Source organism: Cervus canadensis, chromosome 7, assembly GCF_019320065.1.
Source record: "Cervus canadensis isolate Bull #8, Minnesota chromosome 7, ASM1932006v1, whole genome shotgun sequence".
Lineage (NCBI taxonomy): Eukaryota > Metazoa > Chordata > Mammalia > Artiodactyla > Cervidae > Cervus > Cervus canadensis.
This window is the reverse complement of record NC_057392.1, coordinates 11,854,732-11,872,281: the sequence shown is the minus strand read 5'-3', so window position 1 is coordinate 11,872,281 and position 17,550 is coordinate 11,854,732. Positions and strand designations below refer to the sequence as shown.

The 17,550-nt window shown below is 48.8% G+C and overlaps 1 protein-coding gene across 2 annotated transcripts in view; it reads left to right on the top strand.

Annotated features, from left to right (window-relative positions):
- EPHB1 (EPH receptor B1) overlaps nucleotides 1-17,550 on the top strand; it is a 452,225-nt gene that overhangs the window by 431,618 nt on the left and 3,057 nt on the right. For both annotated transcript variants that reach the window (XM_043474344.1, XM_043474345.1), the window contains 3 exons: nucleotides 6,916-7,065; nucleotides 13,664-13,857; nucleotides 15,686-15,841. In XM_043474344.1, the coding sequence (XP_043330279.1) occupies nucleotides 6,916-7,065; nucleotides 13,664-13,857; nucleotides 15,686-15,841 (500 nt within the window). The remainder of the gene's footprint in view (nucleotides 1-6,915; nucleotides 7,066-13,663; nucleotides 13,858-15,685; nucleotides 15,842-17,550) is intronic.

Sequence of the window (17,550 nt, the reverse complement as noted above, 5' to 3'; positions counted from 1 at the left end):
GCCAGCAAATCTGGAAAACCCAGCAGTGCCACAGGACTGGAAAAGGTCCATTTTCATTCCAGTCCCAAAGAAGGGCAATGCCAAAGAATGTTCAAACTACCGCACGATTGCACTCCTCTCACATACCAGCAAAGTAATGCTCAAAATTCTCCAAGCCAGGCTTCAGCAGTATGTGAACTGTGAACTTCCAGATGTTCAAACTGGATTTAGAAAAGGCAGAGGAACCAGAGATCAAATTGCCAATATCCGTTGGATCATCAAAAAAGCAAGAGAGTTCCAGAAAAACATCTATGTCTGCTTTATTGACTACGCCAAAGCCTTTGACTGTGTGGATCACAACAAACTGTGGAAAATTCTTAAAGAGATGGGAATACCAGACCACCTGACCTGCCTCCTGAGAAATCTGTATGCAGGTCAAGAAGCAACAGTTAGAACTGGACATGCAACAACATACTGGTTCCAAATCGGGAAAGGAGTATGTCAAGGCTGTATATTGTCTTATATGCAGAGTACATCATGAGAAACACTGGGCTGGATGAAGCACAAGCTGGAATCAAGATTGCTGGGAGAAATATCAATAACCTCAGATACATAGATGACACCACCCTTATAGCAAAAAGTGAAGAGGAACTAAAGAGCCTCTTGGTGAAAGTGAAAGAGGAGAGTGAAAAATTTGGCTTAAAACTCAACATTCAAAAAACTAAGATCATGGCATCCGGTCCCATCACTCCATGGCAAATAGATGGGGAAACAATGGAAACAGTGACAGACTTTTTATTATTTTGGGCTCCCAAGTCACTGCAGATGGTGACTGCAGTCATGAAATTAAAAGACGCTTACTCCTTGGAAGAAAAGCTATGACCAACCTAGACAGCGTATTAAAAATTAAAGACATTACTTTGCCAACAAAGGTCTGTCTAGTCAAAGCTATGGTTTTTCCAGTAGTCATGTACGGATGTAAGAGTTGGACTATAAAGAAAGCTGAGCACAGAAGAGTTGATGCTTTTGAACTGTGGTATTGGAGAAGACTCTTGGGAGTCCCTTGGACTGCAAGACCAAACCAGTCAGTCCTAAAGGAAATCAGTCCTGAATATTCATTGGAAGGACTAATGTTGAAGCTGAAACCCCAATACTTTGGCCACCTGATGCAAAGAACTGACTCATTGGAAAATACCCTGATACTAGGAAAGATTGAAGTCAGGAGGAGAAGGGGATGACAGAGGATGAGATGATTGGATGGCATCACTGACTCCATGGACATAAGTTTGAGCAAGCTCTGGGAGTTGGTGATGGACAGGGAAGCCTGGCATGCTGCAGTCCATGGGGTTGCAAAGAGTCGGACATGACTGAACTACTGTACTGATCTGAAACAGCAAGCAGTTTTTTTTCTCTCCCAGTTCTGGAGGCTAAAAGTCCAAAATCAAGGTGTTGGCTGGGTCATGTTCCCTCCAGAACCTCCAGAGAGGAATGTGACCCAGGCCTCTCTCCTCATTTCTGGTGGCTGCTGTTAACTCTTGCCATTCCTTGGCTTGTAGATGCATCACTCCCTTTGCTGTCTCTGTCTTTACTTTGCATGCCCTCTTCCATCTCTGTGTTGTCACATGGCCTTCCTGTAAGGACACCAGTGACTGGATTTAGGGCCTGCTCTAATCCAGTATGACCTCACCTTTTACTTCCTGTTACCCAGCAAAGGGCTAATGTGCATAGAAGCCGATACTATGGCACTAGCATTTGAGAACAGGAAAAGCTTTATTGTGAGGTCGACCAGCAAAGAGACAGGAGACAGGGCTCTTAGATCTATCTCCCTGATAGATCCAGGGTTGGGTCATAGTTTTACAAATTAGGGGAGGAGGGTTGGTACATGGACCACTGGTAGGGCAGGTTTTGATTAGAGGGTTTTGGAACGTGGCCGTTTATGGTATGGTAAAGGAGCTGCAGAACTGGTCTTCATGAACAGTGAACCCTTAGCTTCTGAAAGGGTTTCAGCATTCAGGTTCCATCATGTCCTGGTCCTTTGGTTCTGTGGGGTGGAGAAACTTTGGTTCCAGGTGTTATTTGAGATCAATAAATTCTCTGCATACAATTCAGTTGTATGACTTGCAGTTTTGTTCCTATTGCCTCTGAAAAAATGACTCAGTATCTTAGAAACAGAATGGGGCCAGACTGGAGCTGGTTCTGTGGTTACAGTTCCATCCCCAAAAACCAGATTTCCAAATAAGGTCACGTGTACTGGTACAAGAATTTAGAAGTTGAATGTATTGTTTTTTGGGGTTGGTGGGGAGGCAAACTCAACTCACAACACTCCATAAATTCTTGTTTAATGGTAACAATAATATTCTTAGTGGTTTACATATATATACATGATATATATATATATCATGTTGGATCTTCAAAACAACCCTAATATGTTTTATATATTATAAACCTATTTGAGAGTGGGCATTATGAAATTCAGAACCACTACATGACGTCTCAGTCATAAACCTATCACTTCAAGGGGATTCCTTCTGCAACATGATTCCAATGATTCTATGACTGACAATACTCAATTTTCATCAGTGTCTGGATTCCTGTAATATCTCCACTGAGACTTTGTCTCACACCTGATGGTGGAGAAAAGTACTGTAGCAGTGCCCAGACAGCTAGAAACATTACCCTTCTGGGCATCTCTACGATGAATACCTAGGAACTGAGAAACCAGTGCTGTGATCAGACTGTAGCCTGAAAAACTCCACAGTCGGGTGGGTCCTAGAACCAGAGATATGAGCTATACCTCTCTAATGTCACTGCAGCAAGGCAGCGAGCTGGCTGGGTGGCCTTGGGGATCTCTATCACCCGAGAGTGGGGCTGAGTGTCATTCTTGTCAGGTTCCCGGCAGGGTGCTTGCCGAGTGGGTGCTGCATAGATGTTTATTGCAGGCTGGCTGAGCCTGAGGGACTACAGTACCTCTAGGCTGAAACCTTCTACCTACTGGCATCACTGTTAGTGGTAGGTGTGGCTGTGTGTTTTTAGCAGGTGCCCCTGAATGGCTGGGTTAAAATTAATCTGCTGCCAGACATCACTTCCTAGTTTATCAAATCACACACACACAGCCTTTGTAGTTGATCTCATACCTGAGTTAAGGCATGATTATTCTGAAACAAGCTTCTGGAGGAAGTGTCATACTTGTGAAGAATGCCGAGCTTTACCTGGAAGGTCGGTGTATGAAGTACGCCGATGATGGTGAGCTGCCTTCCTACCCTCTTCTCTTCTCTCTCCCCCATGTCCCAACAGTGACTCCTATAGCAGCTCTAGGGAACCTAGTCCCTGGTCCCTGCAGAATGTACACCTGTGCCTTCAGCATCCCTGGGGGACATCAAGGCATCTGGTGCTTGGAGGAACCCATGCAGGGGACAGTGCTCTCTTCAAGCCCAGTGTCAGCCCCTCTGGCCCACAGGGTGCAGAGTCCTTCCAGTGGGCCTCAGCTGTTGTCTGCCCACTGAGAATTCATCCCTTGTGCTTCCTCCCATCCAGCAGAGTAGATCACTCCTTCCTTATGCCTCTTCCTCATGCCTCCATTGGCAAGAACCAGGACCTTCAGAGCACTTGGCCATCACAGGGGCACCTTGACCTTGGTCTTTCTAGTCCAGACTTCTCTTCTGGAAGAAGGACCTTCCTCATGTGAAGAAGCCCCAACAGCTGCAGTGACATTCTACTTCCTTTTCACCTAATCTCCTGCATGGGGCTGGTCACCATCCTCTACATTAATAGATTTTCTTTCATGTAATTGAAGATGAGTTAAATAATCCATCATAATTACCTCTGAGCATCTGAAGGCAATGCTGATGATGTGATGTTTGCAAAGCTGAGAGGGAACTCTAAAACCCCCGGGAAGGAAACCACCCAGCCCCTTCCCTACCGCCTGCCTGCCTGGAGGTCAGCGGCCCCTGCTCTCTTGGCGGGGGGCCTTCGTGACACAACTGTCACCTGCCTGTCCAGGGTCACTCTTCTCAAGGGCTCTGCCACCTTCTGGGATGGAGGCAGGGTGGTGACAGCCCGAACTCTGTGTTCAGTGAGGCCCAACGGTGCAAGGTGGCAGGAGGGCTGAGGCGCCTCGCCAGCGGGCCTGGCGCTGCCAACTCACATGCAGTAGGGAGGTGCAACAGCTGTCACAGCGGGCCCTGGGGTCTGCCCCAGACTTGGCAGAGAGGACACCTTCAGACTCCCAGATCGCCTCTTTGAAATTCAGGAGAAGCACGCTTTCGTCTCCCTTCCCCGTTCCCTGACACAAACAGGCACAAAAGATAAGCCCTGACTCTTATCCACAGACCCACATGACCAGATTTTCTCTGCTTCTCACTCTCTCTCACACACACTGGTAAGTTTTCACTCAGAGTCTCATTGCCTCTCCCTCTCTCACACACACAGCCTGACACTAATTAAATCCCGCTCTCTCCTACATTAAGTAACCCGGGTGTATTGTATTGAGAGACCCCTCTGCTCCAGGGGAGCCCCAGGTCCTCTCCGAGTGTGGCAACATCCCCCACCCAAAGGGGGCACACAGCATGGGATCTCTGAGCTGTCGGACACTGTGTTTGACAACTCCTGGTTCACTGGCTGGATTTTCCACCTCTCTTCCCAACCATGGTACCGAGGAGATAAAACCAATAAATTCATTCATGTTTGGGGGGATGGTGAAAACAGAGCATCCTGTTGCCTCCGCAGCCCGAGCCTGCCCTCCAGGCATTTGTCACGTTGCTGGCATTTGAGTTGAGGACTCTCCCACCACAAAAGCCTGCCACAGTCCTGGGGGAAATCAGGGCTGTCTTCGTTGCGGAAAGCTGGATGTGTGCCTGGGGAGGTTGGGGCCAGAATGCCTTCGTTCCTCCCAGACCCCAGCGAGGAAGCCAGATAAAAATACACTTTGCAGTTTGCTCCTTTTTCTGTCACTAGTGCTCAGATTAACCACTTATACATTTTTAAGGTATTTTTTGCTGAAGTCCGATGTGTATCTCTGGTGATTTGAACAGATCATGAGAATGGTCAGTATAAAAATAGCCTCCTCCAGTCAAGGCAAGGGGCAGATGAGAAGGGGTTGGAGGGAGCTGTAGGCCTCATGTATTATGGAGGCAGAGCCCAGGCATCTCAATGGAGCCGGGGCAGTGAAGTCCAGTGTTTGGCGCGAAGACTTAAAAATGAGGATCGTTTTTTTCCCTAGAGGATGATGAACTCTGCCCCCGTGAGTGGCATCAGTGCCCAAGAGTGCTGCCCTCTCTATATATCCCCCTTCAGAATTCCATGCTCTGACCACCCTTCATTGCTGGCAGTTACCTTCCTCTCTGCTACCTGCTACCCACAACATCCGCCTGTGCTCCTCTCTGCCTGGACTTCCCTCCTCCACATGCTCTGCCTGATTAACTAGTTACCAAGTGGATAGCATGGACCCTCTGTGCCTGGCCCTGCCCCAGCACTGGATGGATAGTAACCCCGTTTTCCTCATGACAACCTGAGTATGTAAGTGTGGTCATTACCTCCGTTGTGGCAACAAGAAACAGAGGCACAGAGAGGTTAGGTAACTTTCCCTAAGTCACACAGGTAGAAAGGAACAGTACTGGTATCCACATCTGGCCAAAGGCTCCAGAGAACTGCCCCTCTGACTGTTCCTGGCCACCTTCCCTGACCCCTTCCTGTGTTAGGGAGTCTCCTCCAGTTCTCACACACCCTGTACCCTCCTCGGCCTCCCCCTCCTCACTTTCCATCTTGTTAACAGTACGTATAAAGTTTCTGTTTCTTGTCTGCCTTCCCATTCCCCCTGCAGCTTGAGGGCAGAGCCCATAGCTAGCTCAGCTCTGGGACACCAGCTCCTCAGGAAGGGCCTGGCACAAAACGGTGCCCACTGCCTATCTGTTGACAGGGTGCATGTACAAATGGATGAATAGCAATCCCCTGCTTCTCAGGCGGCTCAGTGGTGAGAAACTTGCCTTCCAATGGAGGAGATGCAGACTCGATCCCTGGGTCAGGAACAGTCCCTGCAGGAGGAAATAGCAACCCACCCCAATATTCTTGCCTGGGAAATCTAATGGACAGAGGAGCCTGGAGGGCTACAGTCCATGGGGTCGCGGGGAGTCGGACATGACTTTGTGGCTGAGCTGGTAAAATAGGCTGAGATCTGGCAGACAACCTGAGGACGAAGCCGAGAGCCAAGCTGGAAACTTCCTGTCGGGGGTGGGGCGGGGGGGCGTGGCTGGAGGGTAAGACGGGGAAACAAGCCTAAAAGTGGCCGGTTAGGAAAGTGTCTGCAGCTCTGGGTGTCAGCCTCACAGAAGGGCAGGGAGGAGAGCCAGCCTCTTTCAGTGCCGGGCGGGGTAAACCAGGGGCAGCCGGGGCCGCCTGTGGACTGCAGAGTGAGGACAGCCTGTCCCCCGGGGCTGGAGCACAGGGTGCGGGGGGCAGAGGGTGATCTTGTGGTCGGGGGTGTCCGGAGGTATTACCTTCACTGTCTTCCTGTTTTGCTTGCTTAGCTCCCTTCTGACCCAAGTGTTGTGACGCGTACGTACAATACTGTGGGTCAGCAGAGCCGCATCTGCCTGTCACGGCTCACGTAGCTGATCTCAGGCAGTGTGCTATGGTAGTGCCTCTATGTTAGTTTCACTGTTCCTCTCACCCACGGTGATGGTAGAATCAGGACATAGGGAACTGAGGGGTGAATGCAACCTCAGGCCCAGTCACCACCTCTGGTGTGGAGCAATGCGGAGTGCCCACACGTGGTGTGAGAGAGACCAGCCCTGCAGATTCCTCTGCCTGGGGACCCCGCTGTCCTAGTTCGCAAGACATCGGGGTAGGGGTGGAAGGATGGACGTGTGTGCCCAGTTTATTCTTACTGACTTTCCACTGGGAACTCAGTGGTTGGACTGACCAGGCTTCTCCTTCCCCCAGGGAGGCAAGATCCCCGTGAGATGGACAGCTCCAGAGGCCATCGCCTACCGCAAGTTCACGTCTGCCAGTGATGTCTGGAGCTACGGGATTGTCATGTGGGAAGTCATGTCATTTGGAGAGAGACCCTACTGGGACATGTCCAACCAAGATGTAAGTGTCAGCTGCTCCTGGCTGCTACCACCCTCACCCCAGGGGTCCCAGGGCTCTGGCATGCCAGGCCCACCTGGTTTCTCACTGGGCCTCGGGTCCTGAATGTGAAGTGTCTGGCGCAGGGGATGCAGGGACCTCCTTTGCACCAATGTTTGAACTAATCAAGAACCCAGCACAGAGATGTGATGGTTCCTATGACCCAAAAGCCTGTAAATGTGCCCTGACCAATCCGAGAGATGATGGGCTGGTTCTGAATGGCCTGAATCATGAATAGATCAGGTCCAAAGTTGACCACGGAATTGTACCCTGCTGCCAAGCACTTGCCTGCGTGCCCTCTGTCACCATGTGTGATGGAGAGGAAGCAGTGCTGGTTGCCTGGCAGGACCTGGCTTCCAGCTGCTCTGCTCTGATGGATGTGCTGTGTTGAGCCAGCAGCAGCTTTTGTCTGACTTCTGTGTCTCAGCTCTAAATGGAGGAGTTCGTTGTAAAGGCCCTTCTTTCCTGAGAATCTGCTCTTCTGAATCCTTGGCACCTGTAGGTGAAGGAGGTGCTGAACAAGAGTCCCAGAGCTGGTCAGCTCCAGACGGGTCTTGGGAGGGGACCAAGCTGAGTGGTCAGCAACACCCCTCCCTGACCCGCAAGGGATAGGGAGACAGGAAAGAGAGGCATCATCTGAGATACTTTAAGCAGAAGCATTTTAGGGGTGTTCCAGATGGGACCCTTTGCTCCATAATTACCAAAAAGTGGATAACCTTTTGTGGATGATTTGCTTCGATAAGGTCACAATCAAAATCCTACCTTGATTCCCCCCACCCCATCCCTGGGACCGCTCCTTCTTGTGTTCTAAATATATACAGTTCCTTTGGGGCTAAGGGGATCGCAGTCTGCAATATCTGCATTTCCTCTGTTCTCACTTGCTCTTACCATCACTGGGGAGCAGTTATTATCTTCCCCAACTTCCAAGGAAAAAGAGACAGGGCTGGCCCCGTCCAGATGGGGAAAACAGCCACCCCAGGAGCACTTGAATCATGGGCGTGGGCTCCCAAGGCACTGGTAAACTGGAGAAGTTGGCCCCCAACCAGTCCTCTGTCCAGTCAGAGGTTTCCAGCCATAGCTGTTGCTCAGAAGGTTGAGAAAGGTGGTGACCTGGGCACCCAGAAAACACTTTCTAGTGAGACAGAAGAGGATCTGGGTGCTTAGTGGTAATGGCCCCTGCTCCGGAGGGTAGAGTGACTTCAGCCCAGAGCAGGCGAAACAGCTGTCTCCTCAGCCAGGTTCTACTGCCGACCATGGGTGGTGTCTAGATCCTCTATTATCTCTGATTCTCCATGCTTTGCCTCTGCTCCTGTAGCGTGTCGAATCAGTAAGTGTCGGGGTTGATGCCGAGGCTGCTTTCATGAAATCAGCTGCACCCTGGTTCCGTCCACACTGTCAGCTAGATGAGTAATAAATGTTAGCCAGAAAAAGCAGACCCATTTTGCCCTGTCCAGAGACTGTAATCCGATTAAGAACAATTCAGCACATGTGGAATGGATTAGGGAACTCTGACAGGCAAGACTTGACATTCAGGATGTTCTCAGCAAATGTATTCACCTCTGCTGAAAACAAATGAAGTTTCTGATATTAGACTTTCAGAAATCCCAAATCATTCACTCAACAGACACTCAGAGTTTGCTAACTGTGACTAAGCATTGTGCTCACTGGCTCTATTCTTTGGGGGTTTACAGCCCAGCACCATATACATAGGGCTATGGGAACATTTGGGGGTAGGTAAAGAAGGTTTCCAGATATTTAATGCTTGAGCTGGGCCTCAAAGGGAATTGGAACATCTGCAAAGGAGCAGTTTTATTCTCCTTTCGTTTTTTGGTTTTTTCCCCTAAAATAAAGCCTTTCACCATTGTGCCAAGTACCAGTCTACTCTCTGTGGAAGGCAGAGAGTGACTTTTGCCCATTCAGAAGGCATCTCCCGACCCAGCCTGGGAGAGACCAGGAGGGGCTCCCGGCTGCAGCCCGACTCATCAGAAACCACTGAGGTGGTGGCAGTAAAGGATTTTACAGATGACAATTGAAAGGCTTTAAGAAAGAGAATTGCAGAGGCAAGTCGGAGTGCTGGTAATTGGGCTTCCAGAGCCCAGGAAGTTCTTTGAACATGTACAGAGAGTTTGTCAGCCAGAGAGAGAACTTGGAAGTTCTACTGCTTGGATCTGATTGACAGAGATAATGAGAGTGGCAGTGTCTGTGGAGAGGAGCTGCGGTTTTATTGAAACATCAGAGCTCAACTTAACCCCCTCTGCCCTGGATCCTCCACTGCTCTGAGCTCCTCCACTTCACTCTCCACATGGAAGGTCGAGGAAACCCGCCCACCGCCCAACTCACTAATAGAAAGTGCATGTCTGGGGGCAGTTGGGAGCCCCGCTGGGGACAGGAGGGCAAGGGGAGGGGTCCTGCTCCTTTCACAGAGGAGCACCAGCCCTGGGCCCCTGGTCCAGACTACCTGCCCCTCGTCCCCACCCAGCCCCGCACCTGCCATCCCAGGGTACAGGTGAGCAAAGGCAGCCCACCGCACCTGTTGCTGTAGGCCATTCAAAGTGAGTCAGGCCTGCTCTGTGACAGCTCCCGAGATGTTCTCACTGCTGCACTCACCATCAGCTTCTCTCTGGAAATACCATCTGATCTCATTTCAGTTGCCAGTCTTTCAACATCCATTTATCTCATCCTGTCATGGATCAAGGAGAGGGGCCCAGGCAGAAGTGAAGTGAAAGTCACTCAGTCCTGTTCGGCTCTTTGCAACGCCAAGGACTATAGCCTGCCAGGCTCCTCTGTCCATGGAATTCTCCAGGAGAGAATATGGGAGTGGGTAGCTGTCCCCTTCTCCAGGGCATCTTCCCAACCCAAGGATAGAACTCAGGTCTCCCACATTGCAGGTGGACTTTTAACAGTCTGAGCCATCAGGGAAGCCCAAGGGGCCCAGGACTTACTCTGATTTTCAAGTCTGCTCAGCAGGATGCCCTCTGACCCCAGGTTTGGGTCACATCTTTGTTCACAAGTCAGATGCAGTCACCGGTGTTGGGACTATAAATCCCAATTCTCCTGCCTCCTCTTGGCTTCCTCCACAGCTGCCAGTGAGGCAGGTGTGACAAGGAGTGATCCCAAAGCCCCATTAGAGGACCACAAGTACTTTTTTGAAATAATGATGCTTTAATTTGAGTATAACTTATATGTACTCAGATAATTTAGAAAACACCAATCCTTAAAAAGAGAATAAAAATCTTCAAATGTATAGTGCTTCAATGAAGGACATAAGTAGATGAATGTTTTTGTTTAGTAGCTCAGTCATGTGAGACTCTTTTGAAACCCCATGGACTGTAGCCCACCAGGCTCCTCTGTCCTTGCGATTTCCCAGGCAAGAATACTGCAGTGAGTTGCCATTTCATTCTCCAGGGGATCTTCCCAACCCAGGAATCAAACCCAGGTCTCCTGCATTGGCAGGTGGATTCTTTACCACCTGGGAAAATCATAGATTAATGTTACCCATATACCAACTAATGATTTGGTATTTTTTCTTTGGAGCAGAGAATAAAGCGTTTATTTATTAATTTTTTGTATGTGTAAGAAGCATCGTTGCTCCCAAAGTATCTACTCGAGCAATAACAGCAAAGTTGTCCAGAAGAAATAGCAGATGGAATAAAGTCCAATTTTGTAAGCAAAATTGGGGAGGGGGTTCCTCTCTCCTCTATCACAGAAGGTGAGACACTGGGAGAGAGGTACCATTTAACAAGTCCCCACTACATGCTTTCCAAACACCATCTTCCTAAACCTCCAGATGGCTGGTAGCAGAACAGCAACACTTTCTGCAGAGAAGACCTCCACTGTAGTAGCCATGGCCACAGTGACAGCCTCCATGTGATGATGGGATCCTTTCCATGACTCTCATGTTTGGCCCTCAACGCACACCGCCTCCTTGTATCTGTGCAGTTTCAGGAAGTCAAGTGACTCTCCCATGTTTCTGGAGCTAATAAGAAATGGAGTTAGTATTTTAACGGATCTCCAAGGTCTGTGTGCTCAATGGCAATGCCACACCATTACCAACACAGTGTGTGGGGCTTCAGACCTGCAGGGAGGAGGAATCAGTGACTCTTTGATGTCCCCTTAAAAAGAAAGTCAGCACATCAAACAAACAGAGGAAATACAAAATCAAACACCAGAACAGTCTTCCGAAGATTCTAAAGAGGTGGTATGTAGAGGAGACAAGGGCAAAGCGGCTCCATGGCATCCGGGCTAAAGCTCCCAGACCAGAAGAGTCAGAGCATGCCAGTCTCTCCATGTCGTGCCAGGAGCGCTTAGGTCAGCTGGTGGCACCTCTGAGCTATGCCCACAGAAGGGCTTTGCCTCCAGTGCTCCTTCTTCCTTTGGGCAGACAGAAGAGGAATCTTGTTGGGGGGAGCATTGGTGTATGGGAGTCTGGCCATGAGATAATTTGAGCAACGAGGCCAGCAGTTTAGGGGAACATGAGCTGCCTTGCATTGGAAGACTTTGGGGGGCCCAACCCCCTCAAAGAAGTTGAATCTGGACACAAACTCCTCCTACCGGCCCCACCAGCTTGTAAATTAGGCAATCCAGAGCTTATGGAGCCATTCAGCGGGTATTCTTTGTTCCCATGCTGAGTGGGAACTCTGTGACTGAGCCCCTCCACCTGACTGCCTGGAAGGAGCTAGAAAGGATGCCCCGTTACTCACCCTCTTGGGTTACTTGGTTTAGCTGCATATCCCCATTTCCTACCATGAAGACGTCAAACAGCTCCAAGGACTGTTCTCCAGGCTGAGATCACTGTGGCAATCCCACGGAGTCTGAAAGAGTAGGCTTCAGGGTGTTCAGAACTTAAACTCAGATATCTCTATTCCCAGCCCTGTCCCTCCCTAGCTGCGTGCCCTCAGGTAAATGACTTCCCTGATTGCATGTTCATTTCCTCATGGGGAAAATAGGGCTAAAATGGACTCCTGAAAAGGTAACAGGTAATCTCATTGACAATAGTCTGGCCGAGATAAACATTTGTTGGTGGTATAACATATTATTCAAAAGTTGCTGGTTTTTTATAAAGTGATCATGTTGGTATGGTTTGTGTGCTTGTTTTTCTGAAACATTGTGGGTTTTTTTTTGCCACAGTGAATAGAAGTAATAATACACCTTGATTATCTCTAATGACTTCAGGTTATTATATTATCTCATTCCCCCTCATGCCCTGAATACCATGCATAGAATTTGTAACAGTATAAACTAATCAAGAATATTCACTTTCTGACCAATTTACAAAGTAAAAAAAAAAGAATAATCAGTTGAGATGAATCTGACATTTTTTAAAGTAGAAGCAAAAATACCTGAAAATTCCTGAGCTCCAAATTATTTCCTATGTTGTTAAAGGTCTTTAACTGTTTATGTTAATGTAAAATCAATGCTTAATTATTATAGGGTATAAACATATAAAGAAACAAAAAGACAAACACAAAGGGCATTCATATTTCTACCCGCCCAGAGGCGTCCACCCTTAGCTCCAAGTATAGATCCTTCCAAGGACTTTTCTATGTATGTGTGTAATTATTAGTCTTTGTTTTGTTTTAGTTCTTGTTTTTCTACAAAAGTGAGATCATACCATAGGTATGATCTTAAGCACTTAGGCAGCCTGCTCTTTTGCCTAATATTATAATGGGAGTATATTTCCATTTCAATAGGTACATTTTTGCAACATCTTAAGGCCTGCACTGTATTCCATTCCTTCCATTGTGCTATGAGTATGCCATAATAAATTTGTATGTTTAGCACTGGGTCGCTTATAATTATTTTTACTATTTCCAAAACCAGAGAGCAGGCGTAATTAATTTAAATGAATTGGAAACTGAGAAGTAAAGGGTGCTTACAGATCCTAAAATCTTTACAAAATTATCCCCTGGAATCTGTGAAAATTAACAAAACCTGACTGAAGATATTCATGTTGGATCCCCTTGTTATTTCTATCATTGTCATTGTACTGAACCAGTTTGTTTAAATTATCTTCTATCGAATTCCTATTGCTGCTTCATGAAGATTAAGGCAGATAATGTCTAGAAAGCATCTAGAGGGTCCCTGGCATGAAGTAGGTTCTCCATCACATTGTGATCCCCGTTCTCCCTCTCTCTTCCCATAGCAGTAGCAGGATGAGGCCCACCATGCTTTGCAAATAGTGGGTTCACTGCATTTCCACATGCATTGTTTCATCTGTCCTGGTGCCACCAGCTGCCAGGAAGGCAAGACTGGGCCTGGTATCCTCTCAAAGGAGAATCTCCAACCGTCCTTTAGCAAACATTTCATAGCCATCTAGTATATGTCAGGCCCTGTCCCAGTAGCTGGGGACACAAAGACACAATAAGATGCAGGCCCTGCTTTCTGGGAACTCATAGTCTAGGGGCAGAAGCCAAGTGCCCATAAAGTCTATTATAGTGGGAGGCATAGGGGCACAGAATGAGGACACCTGGGGCAAGGAGGCTCCACGCTCAGAGGCTAATTTGTGAATGACTGGCTAATGACTCATTGGCAGTCATACCTGTTCTCGTGTGTGTCACTGCAGGTCATCAATGCCATTGAGCAGGACTACCGGCTGCCCCCTCCCATGGACTGCCCAGCTGCTCTACACCAGCTCATGCTGGACTGTTGGCAGAAGGACCGTAACAGCCGGCCCCGCTTCGCAGAAATTGTCAACACCCTGGACAAGATGATCCGGAACCCGGCAAGTCTCAAGACTGTGGCTACCATCACCGCCGTGTGAGTCCAGTAGAGCAGGGTGGTGCCTAGGGGCGGGGGTGGGGGTGAGGGTGGGGTCTCATAGTTGGGCAGAGCCCTGAGCAAGGCTGCTAGCCTTCCAGCCACTGCGAGCAAGGAGAGATGGCTGAGCTTATCCACAGATAGAAGAAGTTCCAAAACTCTTCCCTTCCTTTTCCCCCTCTACCTTTCTGAAATATCCCCTGTCCCCAGCACGGGCTGTAAACAGATGATCAAATACCTTTCTGGCTCTCTATGTCCATTGGCCTCAGATAGACTGGGCACAGACTCTGTAATTATTAGGCTTATCTTATCTGACTGATATGAGACCCCACTTCTGGGCAATTCTGTTTCCAGAAGACACCTTTCAGTGTATGAGGCAGGGGGAGCTGCCGACTTGGAACCTTGGCCAACCTGACGGCTATGGGACAGAGAAATTTAGAGCAGTTGGTTTTGTTACGAGCAAATGCACAGAACTGTCAGCTACTGTCAGCAACTGTCAGCTGTACATCACTCGTCTACATTTGCAGAGTTAACTTGTTTTTTAATTCATCCTTTGGACCAGAGTGTATTGGGTGCTTATGTGCTAACAGCCATGACCTCGCTGGCCGTATAGAATGAACAAGATAGACATACTCCCATGGAGCTCAGAATCATTTAGGAGCAGTACACATTAATCAGATGATTGCCCAAAGATACTCCAATTGACGCTTCGCTGGCCAATGTGGCAGGGAAGTGTGTGATACTTGGAGAGCATATACCTTGGTCTTGCATGAGGGAGGCGGCCTGATGCCTCTTTTTCAGTTGAGAGCTGAAGGGCGAGGATGCATTAGCTGAGTGAAAGTGAGGTGGGAGTAGAGGGTCAGGGTTCCAGCCTGTGCAGAGGCCTGAGCATGTGAAGCACAGGGCCGGTGTGTTGGGAGTGCTGTTTTTGAGGAGATCGGGTGGGGACTGAGGCTGGGAAGATAGGCAAGGGCCAGATGCTCAGAGCCTTTAGGTCCTGCTAAGGCCTCTGAGTTTTCATAGCAATGATTACCCACTGAAGTGGGTCAAGTTTGACATGAATCAGGGGTGGGATGGGGGTTCCTATCAGGATCACATCTACCTTTTTTAAAGAGTACAGGCTAGTGTGGACTTGATGTTGAGGGGAGCATGAAGACAGACTCGATAGGAAGACATGGCAGTAACCATGGTAGAGATAGCATCTTGAATCAGGCTAATTGTGTAGAAAGAAGCAAATGAGTTTGAGAGGTTTTGAAAGTCAAATCTTTGTGACTTGGTGAGAGGTTGGGCGTGGATTCTGAAGGTGAGGGCGATGTGAAGATGGCACCCTGATTTCTGGATGTGGTACCTGGGGATCTGCTCTGAGAGGATGCAAGAGAAGGTTAGTGGTGGGCTAGTCTATTCCATTTCTTTCAATGAGGGGAGGACGGAACCAGGAGAAAAGAATGTTACCAATATTGGGGAGGTTGCAGTGAACTTCATATATTTGTAAAAGAACCATGTCTTTGGTTGGTGAAGTTCTTAGATTTCAGTTTACAAAGGAATTGTGATCCTTCTCTTCCCTTCAGACTCCACGCTGTGTCAGTCTGCCGGTCTGGGCTGACTGGCCTGGGACGGAGCCCACGGACAGGGGGATGGGCCACTTGGCCTTGAGGAGCTGTGCCAGCTCAGAACTGTGTAGAGAAGGAAGGGTCAGCCCCGGTCTCCTCCACTAATCCTCATCCCACCAGGGGTGCTGAACCTCCATGAAGTTCACCATCCGTTCAGAGTGTGGCTCTGCCCACGCCCCCCTGCAACTGTAGGGTCACTGCTCGCCTCTGTCTCGCAGGCCTTCCCAGCCCCTCCTCGACCGCTCCATCCCAGACTTCACGGCCTTCACCACCGTGGATGACTGGCTCAGCGCCATCAAGATGGTCCAGTACAGAGATAGCTTCCTCACTGCCGGCTTCACGTCCCTCCAGCTGGTCACTCAGATGACGTCAGAGTAAGTGGGGTCATCACCTCTGTCCTGCCTGAGGGTGGCGGTCAAGGCTCCCTTGCTGCTGTCCCTTGTGGTGCGGGTCTGGCCTCATCCTCAGAGCCCCACGTCGGGATAGAACCAGGCCTGGCAGAGAAGAGCCTGGGAAAGATGGAGGGGTGAGGCGGGGAGGCTGAGATTTATTCCAGGTCCCAAATGAGAGTTCCTCCAAGCCACTGCCATATGTCATTTGCCTAATCACCAAGAGCCCTTCCTCCGTTTAAGTTTTTAAACTCAGCCCATCAAAGAGAGCATCCAGATGGAAAGAACACAGCCAGCCAGCACTTTAAACATCAGAGCAGGAAGAGGCAGAGCACTGATTCAGCAGCAATTGCCCATGCGCCCGGAGCCTGTCTTCATCCTCAGATAGCACTTGTAAATAAGCAGACGTTTCCAGCCCCCACAAATTATTTTCCAACTGCAGCCCCCACAGGAGTGTGAAGGAATACAAAAACTAAAATTATTCAAATAAGATGAGAGCCAGAAAGGATCTTAAAGACCCATGCAGTCCATCATTTCCCCAAGAATGTTCTGAGCAGCACCCGTTCTGGGAAATGTTAATAGGTTCTCCTTGGAAAAAAGGTCCCATGGTCAAATAAATTTAGGAAATACTGAGTACTTTATCACTCTCCTGGAGATTCACTCCACATATTAGCACTGTAAAGGCCATGAAAAATCCTGAGATAAAGAAGCCCATGGAAAATTATTAAATACCGTGGAACTGTATTTCAGAAGGCAGGGTTTTGTGGCCCTACAGTTTGGGAAATCTGTATCTAGTTCCACCCCTTCCATTCAGAGATTCAGAAAGGCGATGGCGTTAGTGCCTGGAGACTGGGCTGTCAGGAGTGACAAAGAGGGAACTGAAGCCTGCTTTCCTGACTGCCAGCTCTGTATGCTCCCACCTGTCCACCCGGGGACACACGGGGCTGCACTTTGCTGCACTTACACTGAGTCTTCTGAGAGCCTTTTAACTACTGATGCCTGATTCCTACACCCAGATCTTCTGATTGATTTGGTACATGGTGACACCTGGGCATCCGGATGTTAAAAGGTAATTCTAATGTGCATTGGCTCTAATCTGCATCTGAATTACAGTGGGCAAGAGTCAAATTCTGAACACACATGCATACACACACACACCAGCAGGGACCTGACCAGCTGCCCCGCTGCAGCTGGGGTTGGTGGCCTGTGACGCATATTTCCCCTGGTCAGTCTGCAAGGTGATGGACAAACACCTATTGATCACCTGTGCTGTTTCAGACACAGTGCTCTGGGCTGGGATTCCATCCTGGGGCAGGCCAGTTACTGAGTCCCTGGGGAGCGGTGGGGGTCTTCCAACTCTAGCAGTTGGGTGTCAGGGGGACAGCTTATTGACCCTCAGCCTTCTGTCCCAGACTCCTAGTCTGCAATCAATTTTCCTAGAGTCCAGCTTCATGTCTCTCAGGTTTATTCCCTCCAGAAATGATGAAACCTCCACTTTCTCCTGGGAAATGGCTTGGATGTCCCTCTAGCCTTGGAGCCACTAAACACCAGAATTCATTTTTTCACACTTGAGTTCAATTCCCGGTGATGCCTTAAAAAGCCCTTGCCATCATGAATTATCATCAGACACCAAAAATAAAAAATAAGCCCTTCCCAGTGGAAAACCAGCTTCCCCATCTTACAGAGCTAAAAAG